The following is a 19,806-nucleotide window of genomic DNA, read 5'->3' as shown; positions in this document are numbered from 1 at the left end:
TATGCTTTAGTTTTCTTTAATTTTTCTATCATAATTCAACTGACAGTTGTACGAAGACAGGAAGCTGATAAGTTTGCGTATAATAAAAATTTGCAACCTTTGTTATTAGGCACATAAATCTTCACATAAATAATTATTTACAGGAAAAATTTTATTAATTATACCTGAAAAGTGATTTCAATTAAGATAGTCATAAGAAAATTCATTTGAACTACATCTTGTTCTAGAAGGATGTAGAAGCTATGTACAAAATACTTACAAAAATTTTAGGCACTAAAGCGCCATAACAGTTTCAGTTGTTGTCGAGATTGGTCAATGCAACTATCAAGTTTTTTATGTTGTATTGAAATGTTGCACAATGCACTTACTTAATGAGTGATGTTGTAGAAAGTGTCAAAAATTTATGAATAAATGCTAATGATGTCAAAAAGCAACAATATTCCAGCAAATTTTACTGAAACAAATATCTTGGGCCTACTAAATGACAAGCATAAAAAGGAACCTACACATTAGACAATGAGACAACCATAGCAAGATAAGTAACATTTATCTGCTAATATAATGTTTCCGCACTTACGAAATTATGTAGACATTGACAACACTAGAATAGTTAGTTCAAAGTAGGATAGTTACTTTCTGTACATCTACAAACATTTTTTGATAGTAGGGGATATGTAGCATTATACTTATGAAGCAAAGTTTCAAATTACATTATTGACAGCAAATTTTGTAGTTGATGAAGCCATGACGAGCCAAGGATGCACCTTCCATTTTTTATAGTATCAACTGAAATGGAGAATGGATGGGTTCCTAGAGTACTGCCTGTCAGACTGCTTTCTTATAAGCTCAGTTTATGAATACCGAGTACTGGAGGATAATAATGAAGCAAATCTCACTCACATTCAACAGTCAATATGTCTAAAACATTGACAGGCTGAGAACAAAGCTACATTTACTTTACTGGGAAAGAACATTGGACATTGTCTTTTTGGAATACAACACAAAGGTGTTTGTCCCTGCAGTTTCCATGAGGAATTATCTAGAAACACTTAAAGGTGTTTGTTTCTGCAGTTTCCAGGAGGACTAATCTGAAAATACTTGCAGTGCACAATATCATCATTCAGCAGTTATGGTTTTCAAAACAACATGCTGAGATCTGTAATCGACAACACTATCATTCAGTGCAAAGTTGTACATCTCTCCATTCAAATAAACAACAACTGTGCAGAAAGGTGACTATTATTACATTATTATCTATGTTCATGGTCCCACTGGTCTGAGAGATCTGTTACTTCAGAGAAGTTCATCTTCTATAAAATATTGCTTCAAAGTATATCTCCAGATAGCAGATACCATCAAATCATTGATGCATCAGCAGGGTCATACCCAAGGTGCACACAGAGATGTGCAAAAACTAAGCGGAGAGGGGAAGAGAGGGTTAAAAAATAAAGACGATTTAAGAATTAGCTAGGAGAGGTACGTTCCTCTCTTCTGCCTTTGAGAAGAAGTCTTTCCCTTGGCCTGAGATTGTAAACACACACTCTTGTCATTCCATCCAAGATGCATCATAAAGAAATGACTACTGATGTCGATACTTGACATCGGTCATATGTCAAAAGTGCACTTGGTTCATACTGCTGCCTACACAGTAAGCTCATGTTCAAAAACAGAGTTTTTGCTATTACTTTGCTACAGAATTCAAGAATCTCAAAGGCTGGTGAGGTGATGTTGAACCAAATATGCCATCTGACCGAAGACTTCTGATTTTAGAAGATTTCTGCCATCTAAGGATTGAAGTGAAACTGTTTAACCTAGAGTGCTTTAAAGTATTTAATGGGAATGGGAAAAAGATCACATATGTAACACATCATTTCATCTCACTTTCTTTTATGTCAGGAACACTCTTAATAAGAGCTCAGCGTCTTATTTTGAAACATATACAGGAGATTTTGGTACCAAATGTAGCAGAAAGATTGAGACAGTTAACAAAATAGCGTCCTACAAATTCCAGTAGAAGGAGCTGATGAAGAGCACTGATAAAGCTCCATTTAGATATTTTGAAAGTTTGCCTGGCTACCTTTTCCAAACATTTCAATTTTGTTTTCATTACAGTTGTAATCACATCTCCCATGATAGTGTGTTCCGCGATATAGTTTGTTGGCAGACTGCAGAACAAACGGTGCTCATGGGAAAAGTGGCCTTTTGTGGACGAATGACGTATTTGCTGTACAAGATGACTAAAAAGCAGTTTCTCATCCAGCAACACAAAGCAGCATGTGGTGATTTGCCTAAATTTTTCTAATGTGTGTTTATTGTGTTAGCTTCATTCGTTACTAATTTCTGTATTGTGTGTAATATTAAAACATTTAGTAGAAAATATACACTTCCATGCATGTCTGGACACTGCCTCGCCATTCGTTTAAAAGGGAGAAGGGCCCAGTATAATATTATGAAACATACTGTAATTGTTCCTTGTGATGTATTTGGGTGCAGAGTGAGGACTCTGCTGCTCTCTCATCAGATTACTGACAGACTATATATTTCATTATTTTTCTGTTTGTTTGCAATTCCAATATGCATCTTTCTTTATTCATGACCAAGTTTCAATTTTAAAATGGTTCTACTACTACATTGTTATTTTTTATATTTCATTTTTGATCTGTTAATTGCACTTAATTTTAATTGTATTATAACAACTTCCTGTCCTGGTCTCAAAATTGTTGTGTTAAACTGTTCCATTTTATTGTTGAAGTTTATGTACATTAGAAGTGAACAGTACAATGTCAGCTGCAAAATGCCTGTGATTCAGATATGTGCCGTTAGAATACACTGTCTCATTTACACAGTTTATGTATCCTTTAGAGCTGTTACAAATAGTTCTGATGATATGAAATTTTCTTCTCTGACCCCCTTCATTTATGAATAGCCTGCTATTCTTATAAAGTATAATGGTAATCTATTTTCATTATTATTAATTTTTAAATTTATCATTTAGGATAAGGAAAAGACTTGCCACAATTGGTACTCTTTTATTGGCTGCAGATATTTTTCAATACCTATTTCAGGATTATTTTCAGTACCTATTTCAGGAAATATGGCACTTATAGCCACACATAAACAATGTGTGCTAATGCATAACACATGTGAAACAAGTAGAATACAAAATATGAAGGTCAAAAATGGGTAACAACATCAATATGTGCTAATGAATAACAGACGTTACACAAGTAGAATACAAAATATGGAGGCCAAAAATGGATAACAATATTATTTGACACAGAGGACAATTTGTCTACCGCTAGGGAAAATGGAAACATTTCTAGATGTCTTTCTTACATTCACAGCACTAGATATGCACCTGGTGGTCAAAGTTGGAATTAATTTTTTTCCAGCATAAATCGATTCTGCATTAACTCATTAGAATATATGCACACTCTCACTGCCATACTCTCCCATTCATTTCCCCATCCTATATTCTTTAAGAACTTTATAACAATAATGGAAATTCCTGGTTGGAGCAATATGTAAAATAAGGGAAAGACAACCACTCATCTATAGTGGATTCATGCATTGAGCACAGTAACACACAACAGAAAACAGCATTCACACTTGCTTTCAAGCACTAGCTCTTTTTCCTGATATAGTACACACATTCACACACACAGCCACTCAAATGCATACTCCCATGGCCAAGGGCAGCAAAAGTACACATATTCACTCACACAACCATGGGAGTGTGCATTTGGGTGTCCTTGTGGTTGTGTGTATGAAAGTGTGTACTGTTGCTGGAAAAGAGCTAGTTCTTATTTAAAGCAAATGTGCGTGCTGTTGTCTATTATGTGTTACTGTGCTCCATGCATTGATCTGCTGTAGGTGAGGAGTTGCCCTTTGGTTGCCTTTCCCTTACTTTAAGAATTTTGTTTCTTTTTTTTTATATTTAATGATAACATTTCAGACTCTAATGGATATCATGTCCTCATCAATCTGCCACCTGTTTTACTGATTCATCAATGTTTGTTTATTTTTTCATCTCACCTTGCAAAATGTGCATATAAACTAGTTAATTTTCTCTTGCTTTTATTATCAGAATATTAATTTTGTGACTGTTACTCACTGTAGCTCAATCTTACTCCAATTTCTTAATGTATTGCTCCATTTGTCAGGGATGTGTGTATATATTCCTTCTCCTACCCTTCCTCTTCCCTATTCACCTTACCGAGTAGTTGCAGCCAAAGGTTCCAATAACAGGAAAACCTAACTCCAAAAATTTTTGCAAGGAAGGAAACAAATTGAAAAATTACTTTAGAAATCCAATGTTTGGAATCTGACCACTACACCTGGAAGTATTTATTGTTTTATTTAACTGACAGAAATGGTAAGAGATAAGCAGAATAATGAAACAGCAGGAAGTGAAAAACTGTTAGTATGAACTTTCCCCTTTTTGTATCACAATTGGACTTATTTTCCAGAAAATGTAGAGCAGTGTCATTGGTTGATGGACCTGTTTACACTTGTCACAGGTAATTGAGAGAGACTCAATTAGCAATGGCTAACAAAAAACAAGGTGTTGAATTTGCATTTGGCTTCATGTCTTCTACTTCACTACAGCATTAAGCTGATATTGGAGAAGGTGACATAAAGAAAATATATTCCAAAATTTCTTTACCTCATCCTATTTGTCAACACACACAGAAACATTAAAAAAGTGGTGAAAAATATTCTACAAAAATATGAACTGATCTAAGTTATATTTTCACTATTAACTGAATATTCATCAGTGACATGAGTTAACAGGTTACTGATAGCTTTCACTTGTAAGAGGTCTGTTCAGAAAATCCCGAAACTTTGTCCACAAAATTTTTCTATGGTTACCTTTTACTTTTTGTGCATGGTCTCCTTCAAAATACTCTCCTCCACAATTGATACCCCACTCCCAACACCGTTTCTTCTACCAGAAGCAGTCTTGGTATGCCTCTTGCTGGATTGCGTTAAGCACTGTCTTGAATTTTCTTTTATCTTGTCTATCGCTGCAAATCTTCATCTTTTCAGTGGGGTTTTCAACTTTGGAAAAAAAAGAAAGTTTGCAGGGGTCAGGGTCAGGTCTTGAGGTATGGAAGATGAAGCAGCTCAGTGATTTCATTTTTGTGCAATAATCAAGTACCAACAGGGATGAATTTTCAGGTGCATTTTCATGATGCAAGAGCCATGAATTGTCTTGGTACATTTCAGACAGTTTCCTTTTCATGTTTTCTTGCAGTCATCATAACATGTCCTGATAGTACTATCGATTCACAGTTTGTCCCTGTGTCATGAATTCATAATGAACTAATATTTCAAAGTCAGAGAAAACTATCAGTATTACTTTGACATTTGACCTGACCTGACAAGCTTTTTTGGTCTTGGAGAAATTTTCCTGGCCCATTACAAAGATGGGACCTTGGTCTCAACATCATAGCTGTAGACCCATGTCTCATCACCAGTTACAATTCTCTTAAGTAACATTTTGTTCTTATTTGCGTGATCCAAAAGCCCTTCACGAGTTGTGAGGCGGAGGTCTTTCTGGTCTTGACTCATGAGGCACGGGATGAACTTGGTGGCAGCATGATGCATCACAAGATGCTGTGTCCGGATTTTATGACATGTTCAAATTGGAATGTTACATTCTTCTCCAATCTCTCAGACAGTCAGTCTTTAATTGGAACACACAATTTCATTGATGTCCTTGACATGAGTCATGACTAGACGTTGAAGGGCGTGCTGAATGAGGGTCATCTTTAACTTCTATCTGGCCATTTTTAAAATATGTGAACCACTTGTAACACCAAGTTCAGCTTAAGCATTCATCATCATAGGCTTTCTGTATCGTTTAGAGTGTGTCCATAGAGTTTTTCTTGAGTTTCATGCAAAATTTAATGCAGACATGTTGCTTCTCTAACTCTGCCATCTCTAAATTCGTAAGCTGTGCGACACAATATTCAATTCAATATAACAGTGAACAATAACTAACAGACATATAACAATGAAACTTCCAGCAGCTACACAGTGAACCTAAGCATGTGCAGGGATGCTAACCGCATTTCGCTCCAACTCACCATTGATGCAAAATTATGAATTTTCTAGAATTTTTTGAACAGACCTCATAAACACCATCCTGTATGCCTTAAGTTCTACAATCATAGCTGATGACCATTTAAATGCTGTACAATTTGCAAAACAAGGAAACAGTTCCACAATAGTGAATGCATATTTATCAAATGATGGAAAGGGAAAGACTGCTATCCATAAGTGAACAAAATAAAAATACATGAAATTTTAACTTACCACCAGAATTAATTATTTTCTGCTGCACGTCCAAATCTTTGGTGGCAATTTCTTTCTTGTAGCTGTTTGCTCGCTAAAATTTTAAGTGCAGTGTTAAATCTTTATAATCTGGCATTAAATCACTGAATAATCGTCAAAACATATGTCAGGCAAAATATATTTTTTAATATCTGTCATTCAAAAGACCTACTTACATGTATCCGCAGAACAGTTTCCATGCAGTAGAAAAACATCATGGCTCCAAATACAACTAGACTGTGAAATGCATGAGCCACATGGTCATCACCAACACTTAATGCCTGCAGCAATTGAAGACACTGTTAAATATTGCTCTAATTACCTACTAATGAAGAAAATTGTATGTTTTGAACTACACGGTACATACATGTGGAAGCATGTGTAACAATGCATCACCACAAAGAGTTCCCACTGCTGTTGCAATCAGGAAGCTCAGCACCTGATGATAATATGCCTTGCTTGCTAAAGGCACCACAATGAGTCCTATTATGCCACTCACACTTATAATGGCAATGCTTAAAGTGGCATACAACCATGCTGCAACAAAAATGTATGCATATATGCATATAAGCATCTATCTCCTAAAGTTAACAAACTGCACAAATTGGGTACAGCAGTCTTCCTCAAACACTGCAAATATCAACTTTAAATCAAAATATGCAATAACACATAATACACAAAAATAGAAACTAAACAAAATGTTGAATAAATACAGAAGAAAACACTACTTCCTGCCTCACTTTTACCTTTGTTTCAGAATGAGATTATATTTCAGCAAGTGTGCTAACATCTCAGTATCATCATACTCACTGAAAACTTATGATCTGAAACACTTGAGAATTAAGGTATCTAGTACATTTACCAGTATATAAATTTTATAAAGCATTCATTTACACTTGCATTGAAGGAATATCTTATAATATGGCTTTTTTGCCTCATAACCTTTCTTACATTTTGAATGGTAATTATCAAAAGTGGTCTACATTCTTACAGACTTACTACCCTTTGTGGTAATGTAAATAGTTTGTATATGAGTTAATGTAAGGCTGGTTCAGAAACATATTTCCATGCAAGTGACATGTGATTTGGTGCCCTCCCTTCCACCCTTAGACAGAAGTTGCCTTTCCTTGGGCTGTTAGCCTGACCCTTGAAAATAAAACTAAATGTAGTGTTTGCTAAAATGGGTTGTTTTTTTCTGTTAAAATAAATGCTACAAAGATATTTCTCTGTAACAGGAATATATTTCTAACATTCCAGCACTACATGTTAAAGGAAACAATCTGTGTCTGTTTAAGGTGATTCATAAGCTGTTTGAGAGCTTTTAGTTGAACAGAAAGGACAAGTCTTATTCTATTCTTCTAACTTAAATAAAAATGTGCTTTCTATGAAATGGAGTAGAAAGAATGAAAATATATAATTTGTTATAATTTTTGATTTAGTAATGGAACTCATTAATTCAGTAATTTATGAATTACTTCACTGTCAATTGGAAAAAGTGGAATTCAGAAATGCAAAAACATCACCTAATTTTATGCTTTTGTGTTGAACATGACATACTATTTAACTGCGTTAGTTGTGTGTTATATGTGAAGAAAACTCACTAGGAAGTAGTTAAATTTTACAAAATTTGCCACAAAAGTAGTTGAAAATTTATGAACATGGTCAAAATTTTCAAAGTATGTAACTAAAAAGGAAAACTTGTATGTGACATAAAGGAAAAATATTCTGTTAAAAGAATCATGTATAATTCTGACAGTTCTTCAATATATGGACTAGCAATTTTTCCCTTGGATAAAAATGTTATATCGAAATTTTTCTAGACTTTAGTTAATAAAATCCATCAAAACAGCATCTGATTCTATTGACATCAAGGTATCACTTTCAATGCTAAAGTTTACAGTTCATATGACTATTCTTGAGCAAATTTTGCTCTAAGGTCTTGACTTCAAAAACTCTTCTTCCATATTTAGCTACAGATATAAGCAAAGTCCAGAGGATTTGGAAGATTACAAAAGTATTTGGAAATGTGTCAAACAAATAGCTTTTTGGAATGTGATATAATTACCTTTTTGAAGAGCTTTCAGTAAAAAGAATGTGTGCTTCGATAAGAGTTCATTGTTTGGTGGAATAAGAGCCCTTTGAGGTAGACACTTAATTGATAAATTTACATGTCAAATACATTTGTACTAACTAGGACAGTATTTGATCCTGAAGTCAGTGGTAGGTCATGAACATACATTTGCAGAGTCTTGTTTACTGGTATCAGTTTTTCCTATTAATTATGCTACATCTTTATACAAATTTTGCACTAGAGGAGCTTGATTGCTTGATGCTCTGAAAGGCTGTTGTTGATACCTACACTAGTGTCCAAAATTAAAGCAACAAACCACTATTTGTGCATCCTGTGCCTAATTCACGATATAATTGTACAAACTGTCAATGGATGTCGGTACACTCGTGTTCTCACAGAAGATGGCATTCTGGTCAACGGATAACTTGCCAATGATAACATTAGGCACCTATCAAATGGGTTACTGTTTGCCGGGGTAGTCCCACATCCATCATCATTGTGTACACAGTCACAGTTGGTGCTTTATGGCACAGAGAAGACACCAACCAGGCTCTCTGAAATGGAGAGCCATGAGAAGAATGGAAGCAGGACAGCCGCAAACTGATGTGATGTGATGGCTTAATGAGAATAATTTTGTTGTTTTTTAGATGTGGCAATAGTTTATAAAGCTCTAAAAGGTATGCCGAAGACCAGGGCTAGGCCGACCACGTGTAACATCAGAAAGAGAGAACCATTATTTGGCTGTAAGCACACGATGATACTGCCTTAGCACTGCATGACAACTGGCATCTGACCTCACTGCATCCACTGGATGTGTTGTAGCGAGGCAAAACATGTACAGAAAGCTTCAGCAGAGTGGCTTTTATTGTTGGAGACCTGCTGCATATGTACCTCTGATGTGTCTTCACAGCAGGGAATGTCTAGAATGGAGCCGTCAATGTGCCACCTGGATACTCAAACAGTGGGCCACTGTCCTTTTCACAGATGAGTCCTAAATTTGGCATGGACAGTGATTCTCGGCGGATTCGCATCTGGAGGGAATGTGGAACACAATTTCAGGACCCAGCCAAAGGAAAGAGACTTATATCACGTATGATCCCTAATGGTGTGGGCAGGGATTATGTTGACCACTCAAACTCCTCTTCATGAAATTTTATGATTAAATCAATGAGGTTTAACTGCTTTCAGGCATCATGGTGACATCTTGAGACTTCATGTGCAGTTGTTGCAAGCTGCTGTGGGCCCTGCTAGATGTATTGCTAGATGATAATATTCGACCTCATAGAGCACATGTGGTTGATGTTTTCTTGGAAATTTATGTTATTGCACACATGGCATGGCCTGATCACTCTTGCGATTTGAATCCCATAGAGCACATTTGGGATGCTCTAAGAACATGGGTTGCATCACATCAGCATCCACCAACCACTCTCCAAAACTTGCGAGCAGTGCTGCAGGAAGACAGGGTGTTAATGCCTCAATATAAGATTGATGACATCATTCAGAGCATGCCCCGCCATTTATCAGGCCTGTATTGCTGCCAGAGGTGGTCACACCCCACACTGAGCACATTAACCATTTGTCGGAATATGTGTGTAAATTTGTTAAGTTGGAAAAGATAAAGAACACTTTTGTCTACCATTATGCATGTTGAAGTTGTTTATGTTTTGTATTCTTTATGTTGTTTCTTCTACACCATCACCTGATTATACTGTTTTGTGGCAAAATAAATGTAAACTTACAAAATTTCGGCTTTTTGCTTTAATTTTGGACACCATTGTATGTACATGCACGTGCCAAAACTTCGAGAATAAGGATAAACAGCTTTTAACAATGCAGGGAGATATTACAAAAAGAGGAAGAAGACCCCTGTGATGAATTATCCCCAAGATTTTGCACTCAAATCTGAATCAGACTAATAAAACATTAACAGGAAGAGAGAGAGAGAGAGAGAGAGAGAGAGAGAGAGAGAATGAATCTGACATTAATTCAGCAATACATCTACTCATATACACTAAGGAGCCAAAGAAACTAGTACATTTGCCTAATACTGTGTAGAGCCCCCACGAGCATGCAGAAGTACCACAACACAACATGGCATGGACTCAGCGAATGTCTGAAGTAGTGCTGGAGGGAACTGACACCATGAATCCTGCAGGGCTCTCCATAAATCCATGAGTATGAGGGGATGGAGATCTCTTCTGAACAGCATGTTGCAAGGCATCCCAGATATGCACAATAATGTTCTTGTCTGTGGAGTCTGGTGGCCAGTGGAAGTGTTTAAACTCAGAAGAGGGTTCCTGGAGCCACTCTGTAGCAATTCTGGATGTGTGAGGTGTCGCATTGCCCTGCTGGAATTGCCCTAGTCTGTCTGAATGGACATGAATGGATGCAGGTGATCAGACAGGATGTTTATGTACTTGTCACCTGTCAGAGTCTTATCTAGACATACCAGGGCTTCCATATCACTCTAACTACACATGCCCCACGTCATTACAGAGCCTCCACCACTGTGTACAGTCCCCTGCTGACATGCAGAGTCCATGGATTCATGTGGTTGTTTCCATACCTGTAGATGTCCATTCACTTGATACAATTTGAAAGAGGACTCGTCTGACCAGGCAACATGTTTCCACTCACTCATTAACAGTCCAATGTCATTGCTGATGGGCACAGAGAAGGTGTAAAGCTTTGAGTCATGCAGTCATCAAAGGTACACGAGTGGGCCTTTGGCTTTAAAAGCCCATATCGATGATGTTTCATTGAATGGTTCACATGCTGACACTTGTTGATGGCCCAGCATTTAAATCTGCAGCATTTTGCAAAAGGGTTGCACTTCTATCATGCTGAACAGTTCTCTTCAGTTGTCATCAGTCCCGTCCTGGCAGGATCTTTTTTTGGCCACAACGATGTGGAGAGCTGATGTTATACTGGATTCTTGATATTCGTGGTGCACTTGAGAAATGGTTGTATGGGAAAAACCCCACTTCATCACCACCTTAGGGATGCTGTGTCCCATCATTCATGTGCCGACTATAACACCACATTCAAACTCACTTAAATCTTGTAGCAGCAGTAACAACTGTGCCAGACACTTCCTGGCTTATATAGGCACTGTCGACTGCAGTGCTGTATTCTGCCTGTTTACATTTCTCTATATTCAAATACACATACCTATACCAGTTTCTTTGGCACTTCAGTGTAAACTGACCAATAAACTCTGTAAAGTGCAACTCTGAAGAATTTTTATTGAATTCATTAAAAGGGATTTTAGCAATGTTACCTGTATTAATCACTTGTTACCCAATCAAAATAAAATACTATTTATTTCATTGAAATATATAGATAAACTCCCTCCATTAATGCTATCTGCTACTAAAGTGTATTTTATTTTGCTAATGAAATTTAGTATTTAAAAGCCACATCACACAATCTTACTAGCTGCAGAGTATACAGTAATTTTGCTTAATGTGTTATTTTTGTACAAGATTAATAATATAGTTAGTATGAATGCTTTTCTATTGAAATGTAAAATCGTTATTATATAAATGCAGTGCTGGAGAATACTAAATTATTGACCATACCTATGTAACCTTCCTATTATATGAATGGAAATTATTTATTTCTCTACTTCCCAATTTCAAAACTGTACATAAAAGTAAAGTACTCCTACTACGTGTGCTTATAAAATTTTTGTTTCAACACGGTTTTGGTCATTACTCCTAATGATGAAGGGTAATTATGTAGTAAACAGTTACATTACACACTAGACATATACCTCGTCCAATCACATTAAAGGGATCACCTGTCAAAAGCCTGAATGACCAACTTTTGCAGCATAGATGCTGCAAGTCATGCAGCGAGACAGTTAGTGAGGTTCTGGAATGTACTGACGGGTGTGGAGCCGAGCCACCTCCAGTGCCATGGCCAGCTGCATTAGGTTTCTTGGCTGAGGATCTATGGCTCAAACAGCCCAGCTTAAGTGTCCCACAGATTCTCGACTTGGTTCAAATTCAGGGAGTTTGATGGCCAGGGCAAAACAGTAAACTCATCCAGGTGATTTTTGAATATATATATATATCTCTCTCTCTCTCTCTCTCTCTCTCTCTCTCTCACACACACACACACACACACACACACACACACACACACACACACTGTGAGGTGTGTGAAATGTTGCATTATCTTGCTGGTAGATGCCACGGTGTGGAGGAAAAACAAACTGCATGTAGGGGTGGACATGGGTCTCAAGGATAGATAGATGCACATTTATGTTGATCCACTGTGCCTTTCAGAATGATGAGATCACCTAAGGAATGCCATGAAAACATTCCCCAGTCCATAATGCTCCCCACCCCAGCCTGGATCCCTCTGACAATTGTTTCAGGGTTTCAGGGAATTTACTTTCAGGCAATTCACACTGTACATGCCAACGGCCAACTGTCATCTGAAAAGGCTACCTGTCATCACTCAGTGAACATCCAGTTGTGATAATAGTATGCAAATTCAAGCCTCTGTCACCCATGAACAGCAATCAGCAACGGGTGCATGAACCAGGCACCTGCTACTGAAGCATGTACTCAGCTAAGTTTATTGAATGGTCATTGAGGAGACACTGTCAGTAGCCCCATGGCTCATTTGAGCAGTGAGTTGCTCAGCACTTGCATGTCCATTTGCCCGTGCACACCTCTGCAGCCATCGTTCACCCCTGTAATGTGTGGCCCATGGTGCACCATAGTTTCCACAGTGCTGGTTATTATTATTGCCATTTTTCCATCACAGTATACTTTAACCATAGTGGCACGTGCACAGTTTATAAACTTAGCCATTTCAGAAATGCTTCTTCCTTTTGGCCTGAAAAGCCAATGATCGTGCCCTTTTGAATAACAAATAAATTGCTCCATTTCCACATTACAACAACAGCTGCACTCTTTTCTGCATCCCCGACATACTTTATATGCACTCCACTGCTAGTGCTGCCAGCTGCTGTTAGTGAGTGGTTATTGCACAAGACATTGGCTGTGGTCATACTGATGTGACTAGACTGTATACAAAAGTATCCTAGCTTTAAGAACTAAAGTATCCTAGCTTTAAGAACTATCAGTTTGTTCCTCAGGGAGAAAAGTGTGTCAGGTTTGGAACTGTTTGAAAGGTATAGCATTTCACTCTGTCACCTGGTTGAAAGTGACCACTGATGTGAGGACAAGGGGAGACAAGATGAAGGAAGAGGCAAGGCTTTAGAGAGAGTGAGAGGTCAAAGGTAATATTTTGGTAAGCTGTGTCCCTGCTACATAGGCCAGACAGAATGAGTAAAGGTGGATGGGTGGAGAGGGGAGGGAGGGGGAGAGAGAGAAACTGAATAAACAAGTAAATATAAAAATGCAATAAAAAGAAAAGGGGAGACTGAATGTTAAGGGGGGTTAAGTGCTAGTATAGGAGTATGTTACAAGGCAAGTTCCTGTCTCCTGGGTTCAGGGAAATCGATATTGAGGAGGAGAATCCAAATAGCCTATGTTGTGCAGCACACTTTCAGGTTCCTTGAGTGAATCTGCAACCTATGCCCTCAGAAATTGGTGCAGGGTGCATATAACTGCCATTGGCTAAGAACATGGCTAAGAACATCAATGGTCACAGAAGAATTGTGACATCCAGTACCCATCACCAGCTTCTGAGGGCATAGGTTACAGCTTTACTCAAAAAATCTGGATGCGTGCTGCACCACATAGGCTATTTGGATTCTCCTCCTCAACATGATTTTCCCTGAATGCAGGAGATAGGTACTTGCCTTGCAACTTACTCACATCCTGGCACTTTTGTTTAACCTGCATCAACATTCAGTCTCCCCTTTTCTTTTTATTATATTTTTATATATTTAATTATTTACTCAATTTTCTTGTGTTCCCTCTCTCTCTATCTCTCTCTCTCTCTCTCTCATAACTTTCAACTTGTTTTTTTTTCTGGTATAGGGACCTTTACCTCAAACTGTTACAGAATTTCTCAGACTGAGAAGGATAAATGTACATCACAGAATAGCCCTGTTTATACATACATTTTCAGGTGCCAGTGCCTCTAGCCATCATTGGATGACGTTTCCAGACATGTGTTCCTTTGTAAAACTTGATTTGCTATTTCCCCTCTACAACCTCTAGAAGTGTGTAGCATGAACTGTGAAACATCCCGTATAAGTTGGATGTGTGATGGATTGGAGATTCTGGTCTGCCAGATGCACTTAAGGGGAGTTTTGATGTCAGTTTATCTTAGCCACTTACTTTATGAAATTTTCATTTCTTCTAAATACATGAGGCAACCTCTACCCCAAGCAGGATGATTACCTGAGCAATTTACACAGAAGTCTGGTGTCTAATATGATCTTACTTCATGGCAGCATTTCCCACATATTGTCTTGCCGTTACATTCTATTGCCATGTGACTATCACTGGTATTTGAAGCACTAATTGGATCAAGTACATAAGGTCTTATCTTTAGCTGAATAAATCTGGCCTTGATGTGCAGTATGATATTCAAACTACAAGATAGGATGAAGGCAGAAGTCTGCATCTCAGCGTTCATTCTTTGCATCAAATTTCTAACTTTCATTATGAGTCCCATTTCCTATTCTTTTTGCAGTTCAGCAAATACATAATACCAATGATTTCTCTACAATTTAGGATTCCTTTGCTGAAGTTCAGAATATTTTTTTCTCATGCTATGGCTATGGTATAGCAGTATCAACCTGGAGCATATTGTTGGATAGTCAATAGATTTTACGGCTCTAGTCATAGTTTACAGTGTCCTTTTTTATGTAGAAGCAGGATACCTGGGTGAAACACCCTTCTTTGCTCTTTATACAACCAGATCATTTTGACATAGCTGTGCTCTGTCACAATAAAGAACACTTACTTTTTCTAATACATTTCTATGTTGACTTTTCTGTCAAGGCCTCCTAGTTTTGTGGTGATGATCTATAAACATGACCCAGAAGATACAGAGAGATTTGTTTCTCTTTTTCCTGGCCTTTATCCCACATCTTCATGGGGTTGGTGTGTTAATGTTGATTAGGCAATGCTAGTGGCATAAGTTGGACAGATGCCCTTACTGTCAACACTCCTCCCTTCTCCAGGAAGGAATTTGTGTACTTCATCTGTCTGTGTCTAATGTTATCCCACATTAAAGTGTGAGAACATTTTCAGAATGTTCGCAAAGCAGGACATGGGTACCAGCCCATTGTTAATGCACTTTGATGTGGGAATCCACCTAAAACCCATATCCGGGCTGTCCAGCACATCTGCCCTCATCATTAATCCACATGGCAGATTCGATCTGGGCTGATGTGTCTCGCTGAATCACAAAAGTGGACCATTGGCATGTGACTACCTGGGTGGGGTACCATAGAAAGTTGTGAATTCATGGAACAGCAAGGAATCAATACAGCCCATGCACATAGACACCCACCTGCATGAGAAGCCTTATACAACTGAAATGTGGCAAGTTCAGCAGAAACTGCTCATTAATGAGTGTTTTGTCTAGACAGCTGTCCTTCTTATGTGCATAATGTAGTGGATTTTGGGATTGATATATTTTTAGCAATGATGTTTCATACTGTCTTTATGATCCACGCAGTGAAGCTAAGATGACTCATCTTAGAGAGAGAGAGAGAGAGAGAGAGAGAGAGAGAGAGAGAGGAGGGGGGGGGGGGGGTATAGAACAGGTCAGTGGTTAGATTTATATCATGGAAACGGAAACAATATTGGAAAGCCTCAGAGCCCAACGTTCATCATCATATGCTCACACAATAGACATGACTCTGTCCCTTTAGGGAAAGGATGAGCTGTCTGTAATAAATTTGCAGTTAATGAGATGCGAAACTCTTACGTAACTTCATTTTTTTCTCATGGGAAGGAAGGTAGAGGAGAGGTGAGAGTTTAGTGTCCTTTGATCTATGCAAGGGACTCAGACTTGGCTACTGAAATGAACCATTGCATCAATAAACACATCAAAAAAAAGTTTTGCATCACCTTGGTTCCAAGAGTTTCGGAACTTGTGCAGAAAATTGGAATCGAGGTCAACATAAACATCATTCCCGCTCTTTTTATTGCTCATGAAAACCACACTTAGCATGTTATGCCACCATACAGCGAGACTTTCAGAGTGGTGGTCCAGATTTCTGTACACACTGGTACCTATAATACCTAGTAGTACGTCCTCTTGCACTGATGCATCCCTGTATTCGTCCACAAGTTCATCAAGGCACTGTTGGTCCAGATTGTCCCACTCCTCAATGGCGATTCGGCACAGATCTCTCAGAGTGGTTGGTGGGTTACGTCGTCCATAAACAGCCTTTTTCAATCTATCCCAGGCATGTTCGATAGGGTTCATGTCTGGAGAATGTGCTGGCCACTCTAGTCGAGCGATGTCGTTATCCTGAAGGAAGTCAGTCACGAGATGTGCAGGATGGGGGCGCGAATTGTCAATCACGAAGACGAATGCCTCGCCAATATGCTGCCGATATGGTTGTACTATCGGTCGGAGGATGGCATTCACGTTTTGTACAACCATTACGGCGCCTTCCATGACCATCAGCGGCGTACGTCGGCCCCACATAATGCCATCCCAAAACAGCAGGGAACCTCAACCTTGCTGCACTCGTTGAACAGTACGTCTAAGGCGGTCAGCCTGACTGGCTTGCCTCCACACACGTCTCCAACGATTGTCTGGTTGAAGACATATGCGACACTCGTCGGTGAAGAGAGCGTGATGCCAATCCTGAGCGGTCCATTCGGCATGTTGTTGGGCCCGTCTGTACCACGCTGCATGGAGTCGTGGTTGCAAAGATGGACCTCGCCATGGACGTCGGGAGTGAATTTGCACATCATGCAGCCTACTGCGCACAGTTTGAGTCGTAACACGACGTCCTGTGGCTGCACGGAAAGCGTTATTCACATTATTCAACGCGATGGTGTTGCGATAATCCGTAGGTAGCAGTCATCCACTGCAGTAGTAGCCCTTGGGCGGCCTGAGCGAGGCATGTCATCGACAGTTCCTGTCTCTCTCTCTCTATCTTCTCCATGTCCGAACAACATCCCTTGTTGAGAGCCCTTCCTGGCACAAAGTAACAATGCGTCTAGGCATGGTTGAACTACAGACAACACGAGTCGTGTACCTCCTTCCTGGTGGAATGATTGAAACTGATCGGCTGTCGGACTCCCTCTGTCTAATAGGCGCTGCTCATGCATGGTTGTTTACATCTTTGGGCGGGTTTAGTGATATCTCTGAACAGTCAAAGGGACTGTTTCTGTGATACTATATCCATACTCAACGACTATCTTCAGGAGTTCTGGGAACCAGGGTGATACAAAACTTTTTTTGATGTATGTATAATCTTCTCGTGCTCCTAGCCGCATCAGGTCGTTAAAATCCGAAGAGCTTTCGACGGAGCTCTTCTCAGTTATTGATAAGTGATAAATGACTGCCATGTCGCCGGCGCTGCTTTTTTACTTCTACCACCTCTTTTGGAACACTATCCCAAAATCCCTTCGTCCTCATAATGACAGATATTTCGTCAAATAGAGCTCTGTTTCAATTTTCTAAACTGTGTTCTGCCACGGCTGATTTTTCAGGATAAGCGTAGGTGTGTAACCACCTCTCGTGTTCCATCCCGCGTTGCTCCACAATGCGTACAGTTTACCTACATAGTAACTGCCACAAGGACATGATATTTTGTACACTCTAAGCGTTCTGAGCCCTAGATCGTATTTCACAGGTCTCATGAGCGTCGTATTTTTGTTGGTGAGATGTGTCTCTCCAGGAGCCGGCTAATCTTTCCCTATACTAAGTCACACGAAGGCAAAAACACAAGTTTCTTGTTTTCTTCGGTGGTGTTTTTCCTGCGTGTCTCACCAGAAATGGCCTATGGTACCTGGCAGTGACTGTAACCGTTTTCCCTGAAAACGTTTCAGAGGTGGCTTAGTCCTAGTGACAGATTTTCAGCGTCTGAGACGACTTTAACGTGGTTTTTATGTCGAATGGCGGTGGGTAAGAGCGTGCAGATACCAATCCCTGTGTGTAGGTTTCCTGATTACACTATGGCTGAGGTGTTCATTGATTTTCCGGCGAACGAGGACGTCAATGAAGGGCAATGCACCATCATTCTTTACTTCAAACCTAAACCTAATGTGGTCGTGAATGTCGTTCAGGTGTTCTTAGAATTCTCGCAGTTTTTCATGTCCATGGGCCCAGATGATGAAAGTGTTTCGACGTAACGATAAAAGCAACTTGACTAATCTGGAGCTGCATCCAAAGCGACGTCTTCACATTTTTCCATAAAAAGGTTAGCTGGAGATGAAGCTAACGGGCTTCTCATCGCCATACCGTCAAGATGGTCGAAATACTGGCCACCAATAGGAAATACTGTGACGTCAAAGTTGGACTATCAAATCACTGGGAGAGGAGACCTATGTAGATTTTGACATGAACACGCGTAAATAGGGAGACCACATCAAAACTGATCATTATATCACCTTGACATCGCGAGGATGAAGCGGGCGCGACGGACGCGGGACGGGAACACTACATTTGGCGAGGAAGAGCACCAGTGACGTCACAGCCGGCAGCCCGTCTATATAATAATGGCGAAGCCGCGGCGACACGGCAGTCCATTTACCGCTTGAAGATAGCCGAGAAGAGCTCGGTCGAAAGCTCGTAGGATTTTTACCACCTGCCACAGCTGGAAGCTCGTAAAGATTTTATTAACTCTTATCGGTGCGAGATCATGCATTCATAAAACCATTGTACTATTTGTCTGAACCTATTTACAAAAACAGTGGGAAACACAAGCGAAAATGACCAGACAGCAGTTCTAACCTGCTTCTCTCAAATACGAGTACAATGATTTAACAAGCCTGCCACGTGACAGCGAGCTGGTTAGCGGAATTGTTAGCATACTGGACTCACATTCGGGAGGACGACGGTTCAAATCTGCGTCCGGTTACCCTGAATTAGGTTTTCCGTGATTTCTCTACATGCTTAAGGCGTGAACAGTTTTTAAGTAAGACACTACCAATTCTCTTACTTGTTGCTGCATTTGGTATGGGTGTATTCCGTAAACACCTGATAGGTGAAATGTTGTTGTTGTGGTCTTCAGTCCAGAGGCTGGTTTGATGCAGCTCTCCATGCTACTCTATCCTGTGCACGCTTCTCCATCTCCCAGTACCTGCTGCAACCTACATCCTTCTGAACCTGTTTAGTGTATTTATCTCTTAGTCTCCCTCTACGATTTCTGCCCTCCAATACTAAATTGGTGATCCCTTGATGCCTTAGCATATGCCCTTCTTATAGTCAAGTTGTGCCACAAATTTCTCTTCTCTCCAATTTATTCAATACCTCCTCATTAGTTATGT

At 39.4% G+C, this 19,806-nt stretch overlaps 1 protein-coding gene across 1 annotated transcript in view; it reads right to left on the bottom strand.

The window, feature by feature from the left end:
* LOC124595667 (zinc transporter ZIP10) overlaps positions 1-19,806 on the bottom strand; it is a 311,075-nt gene that overhangs the window by 8,730 nt on the left and 282,539 nt on the right. The window contains exons 5-7 of the mRNA XM_047134512.1: positions 6,707-6,876; positions 6,516-6,620; positions 6,322-6,394 (exon numbers count right to left, since the gene is read on the bottom strand). Of these exons, the coding sequence (XP_046990468.1) occupies positions 6,322-6,394; positions 6,516-6,620; positions 6,707-6,876 (348 nt within the window). The remainder of the gene's footprint in view (positions 1-6,321; positions 6,395-6,515; positions 6,621-6,706; positions 6,877-19,806) is intronic.

This window comes from Schistocerca americana, chromosome 2 (genome assembly GCF_021461395.2).
Source record: "Schistocerca americana isolate TAMUIC-IGC-003095 chromosome 2, iqSchAmer2.1, whole genome shotgun sequence".
NCBI classification, from domain to species: domain Eukaryota; kingdom Metazoa; phylum Arthropoda; class Insecta; order Orthoptera; family Acrididae; genus Schistocerca; species Schistocerca americana.
The sequence above is the reverse complement of the archived record's forward strand: the minus strand, read 5'-3'. Positions and strand labels throughout refer to the sequence as shown.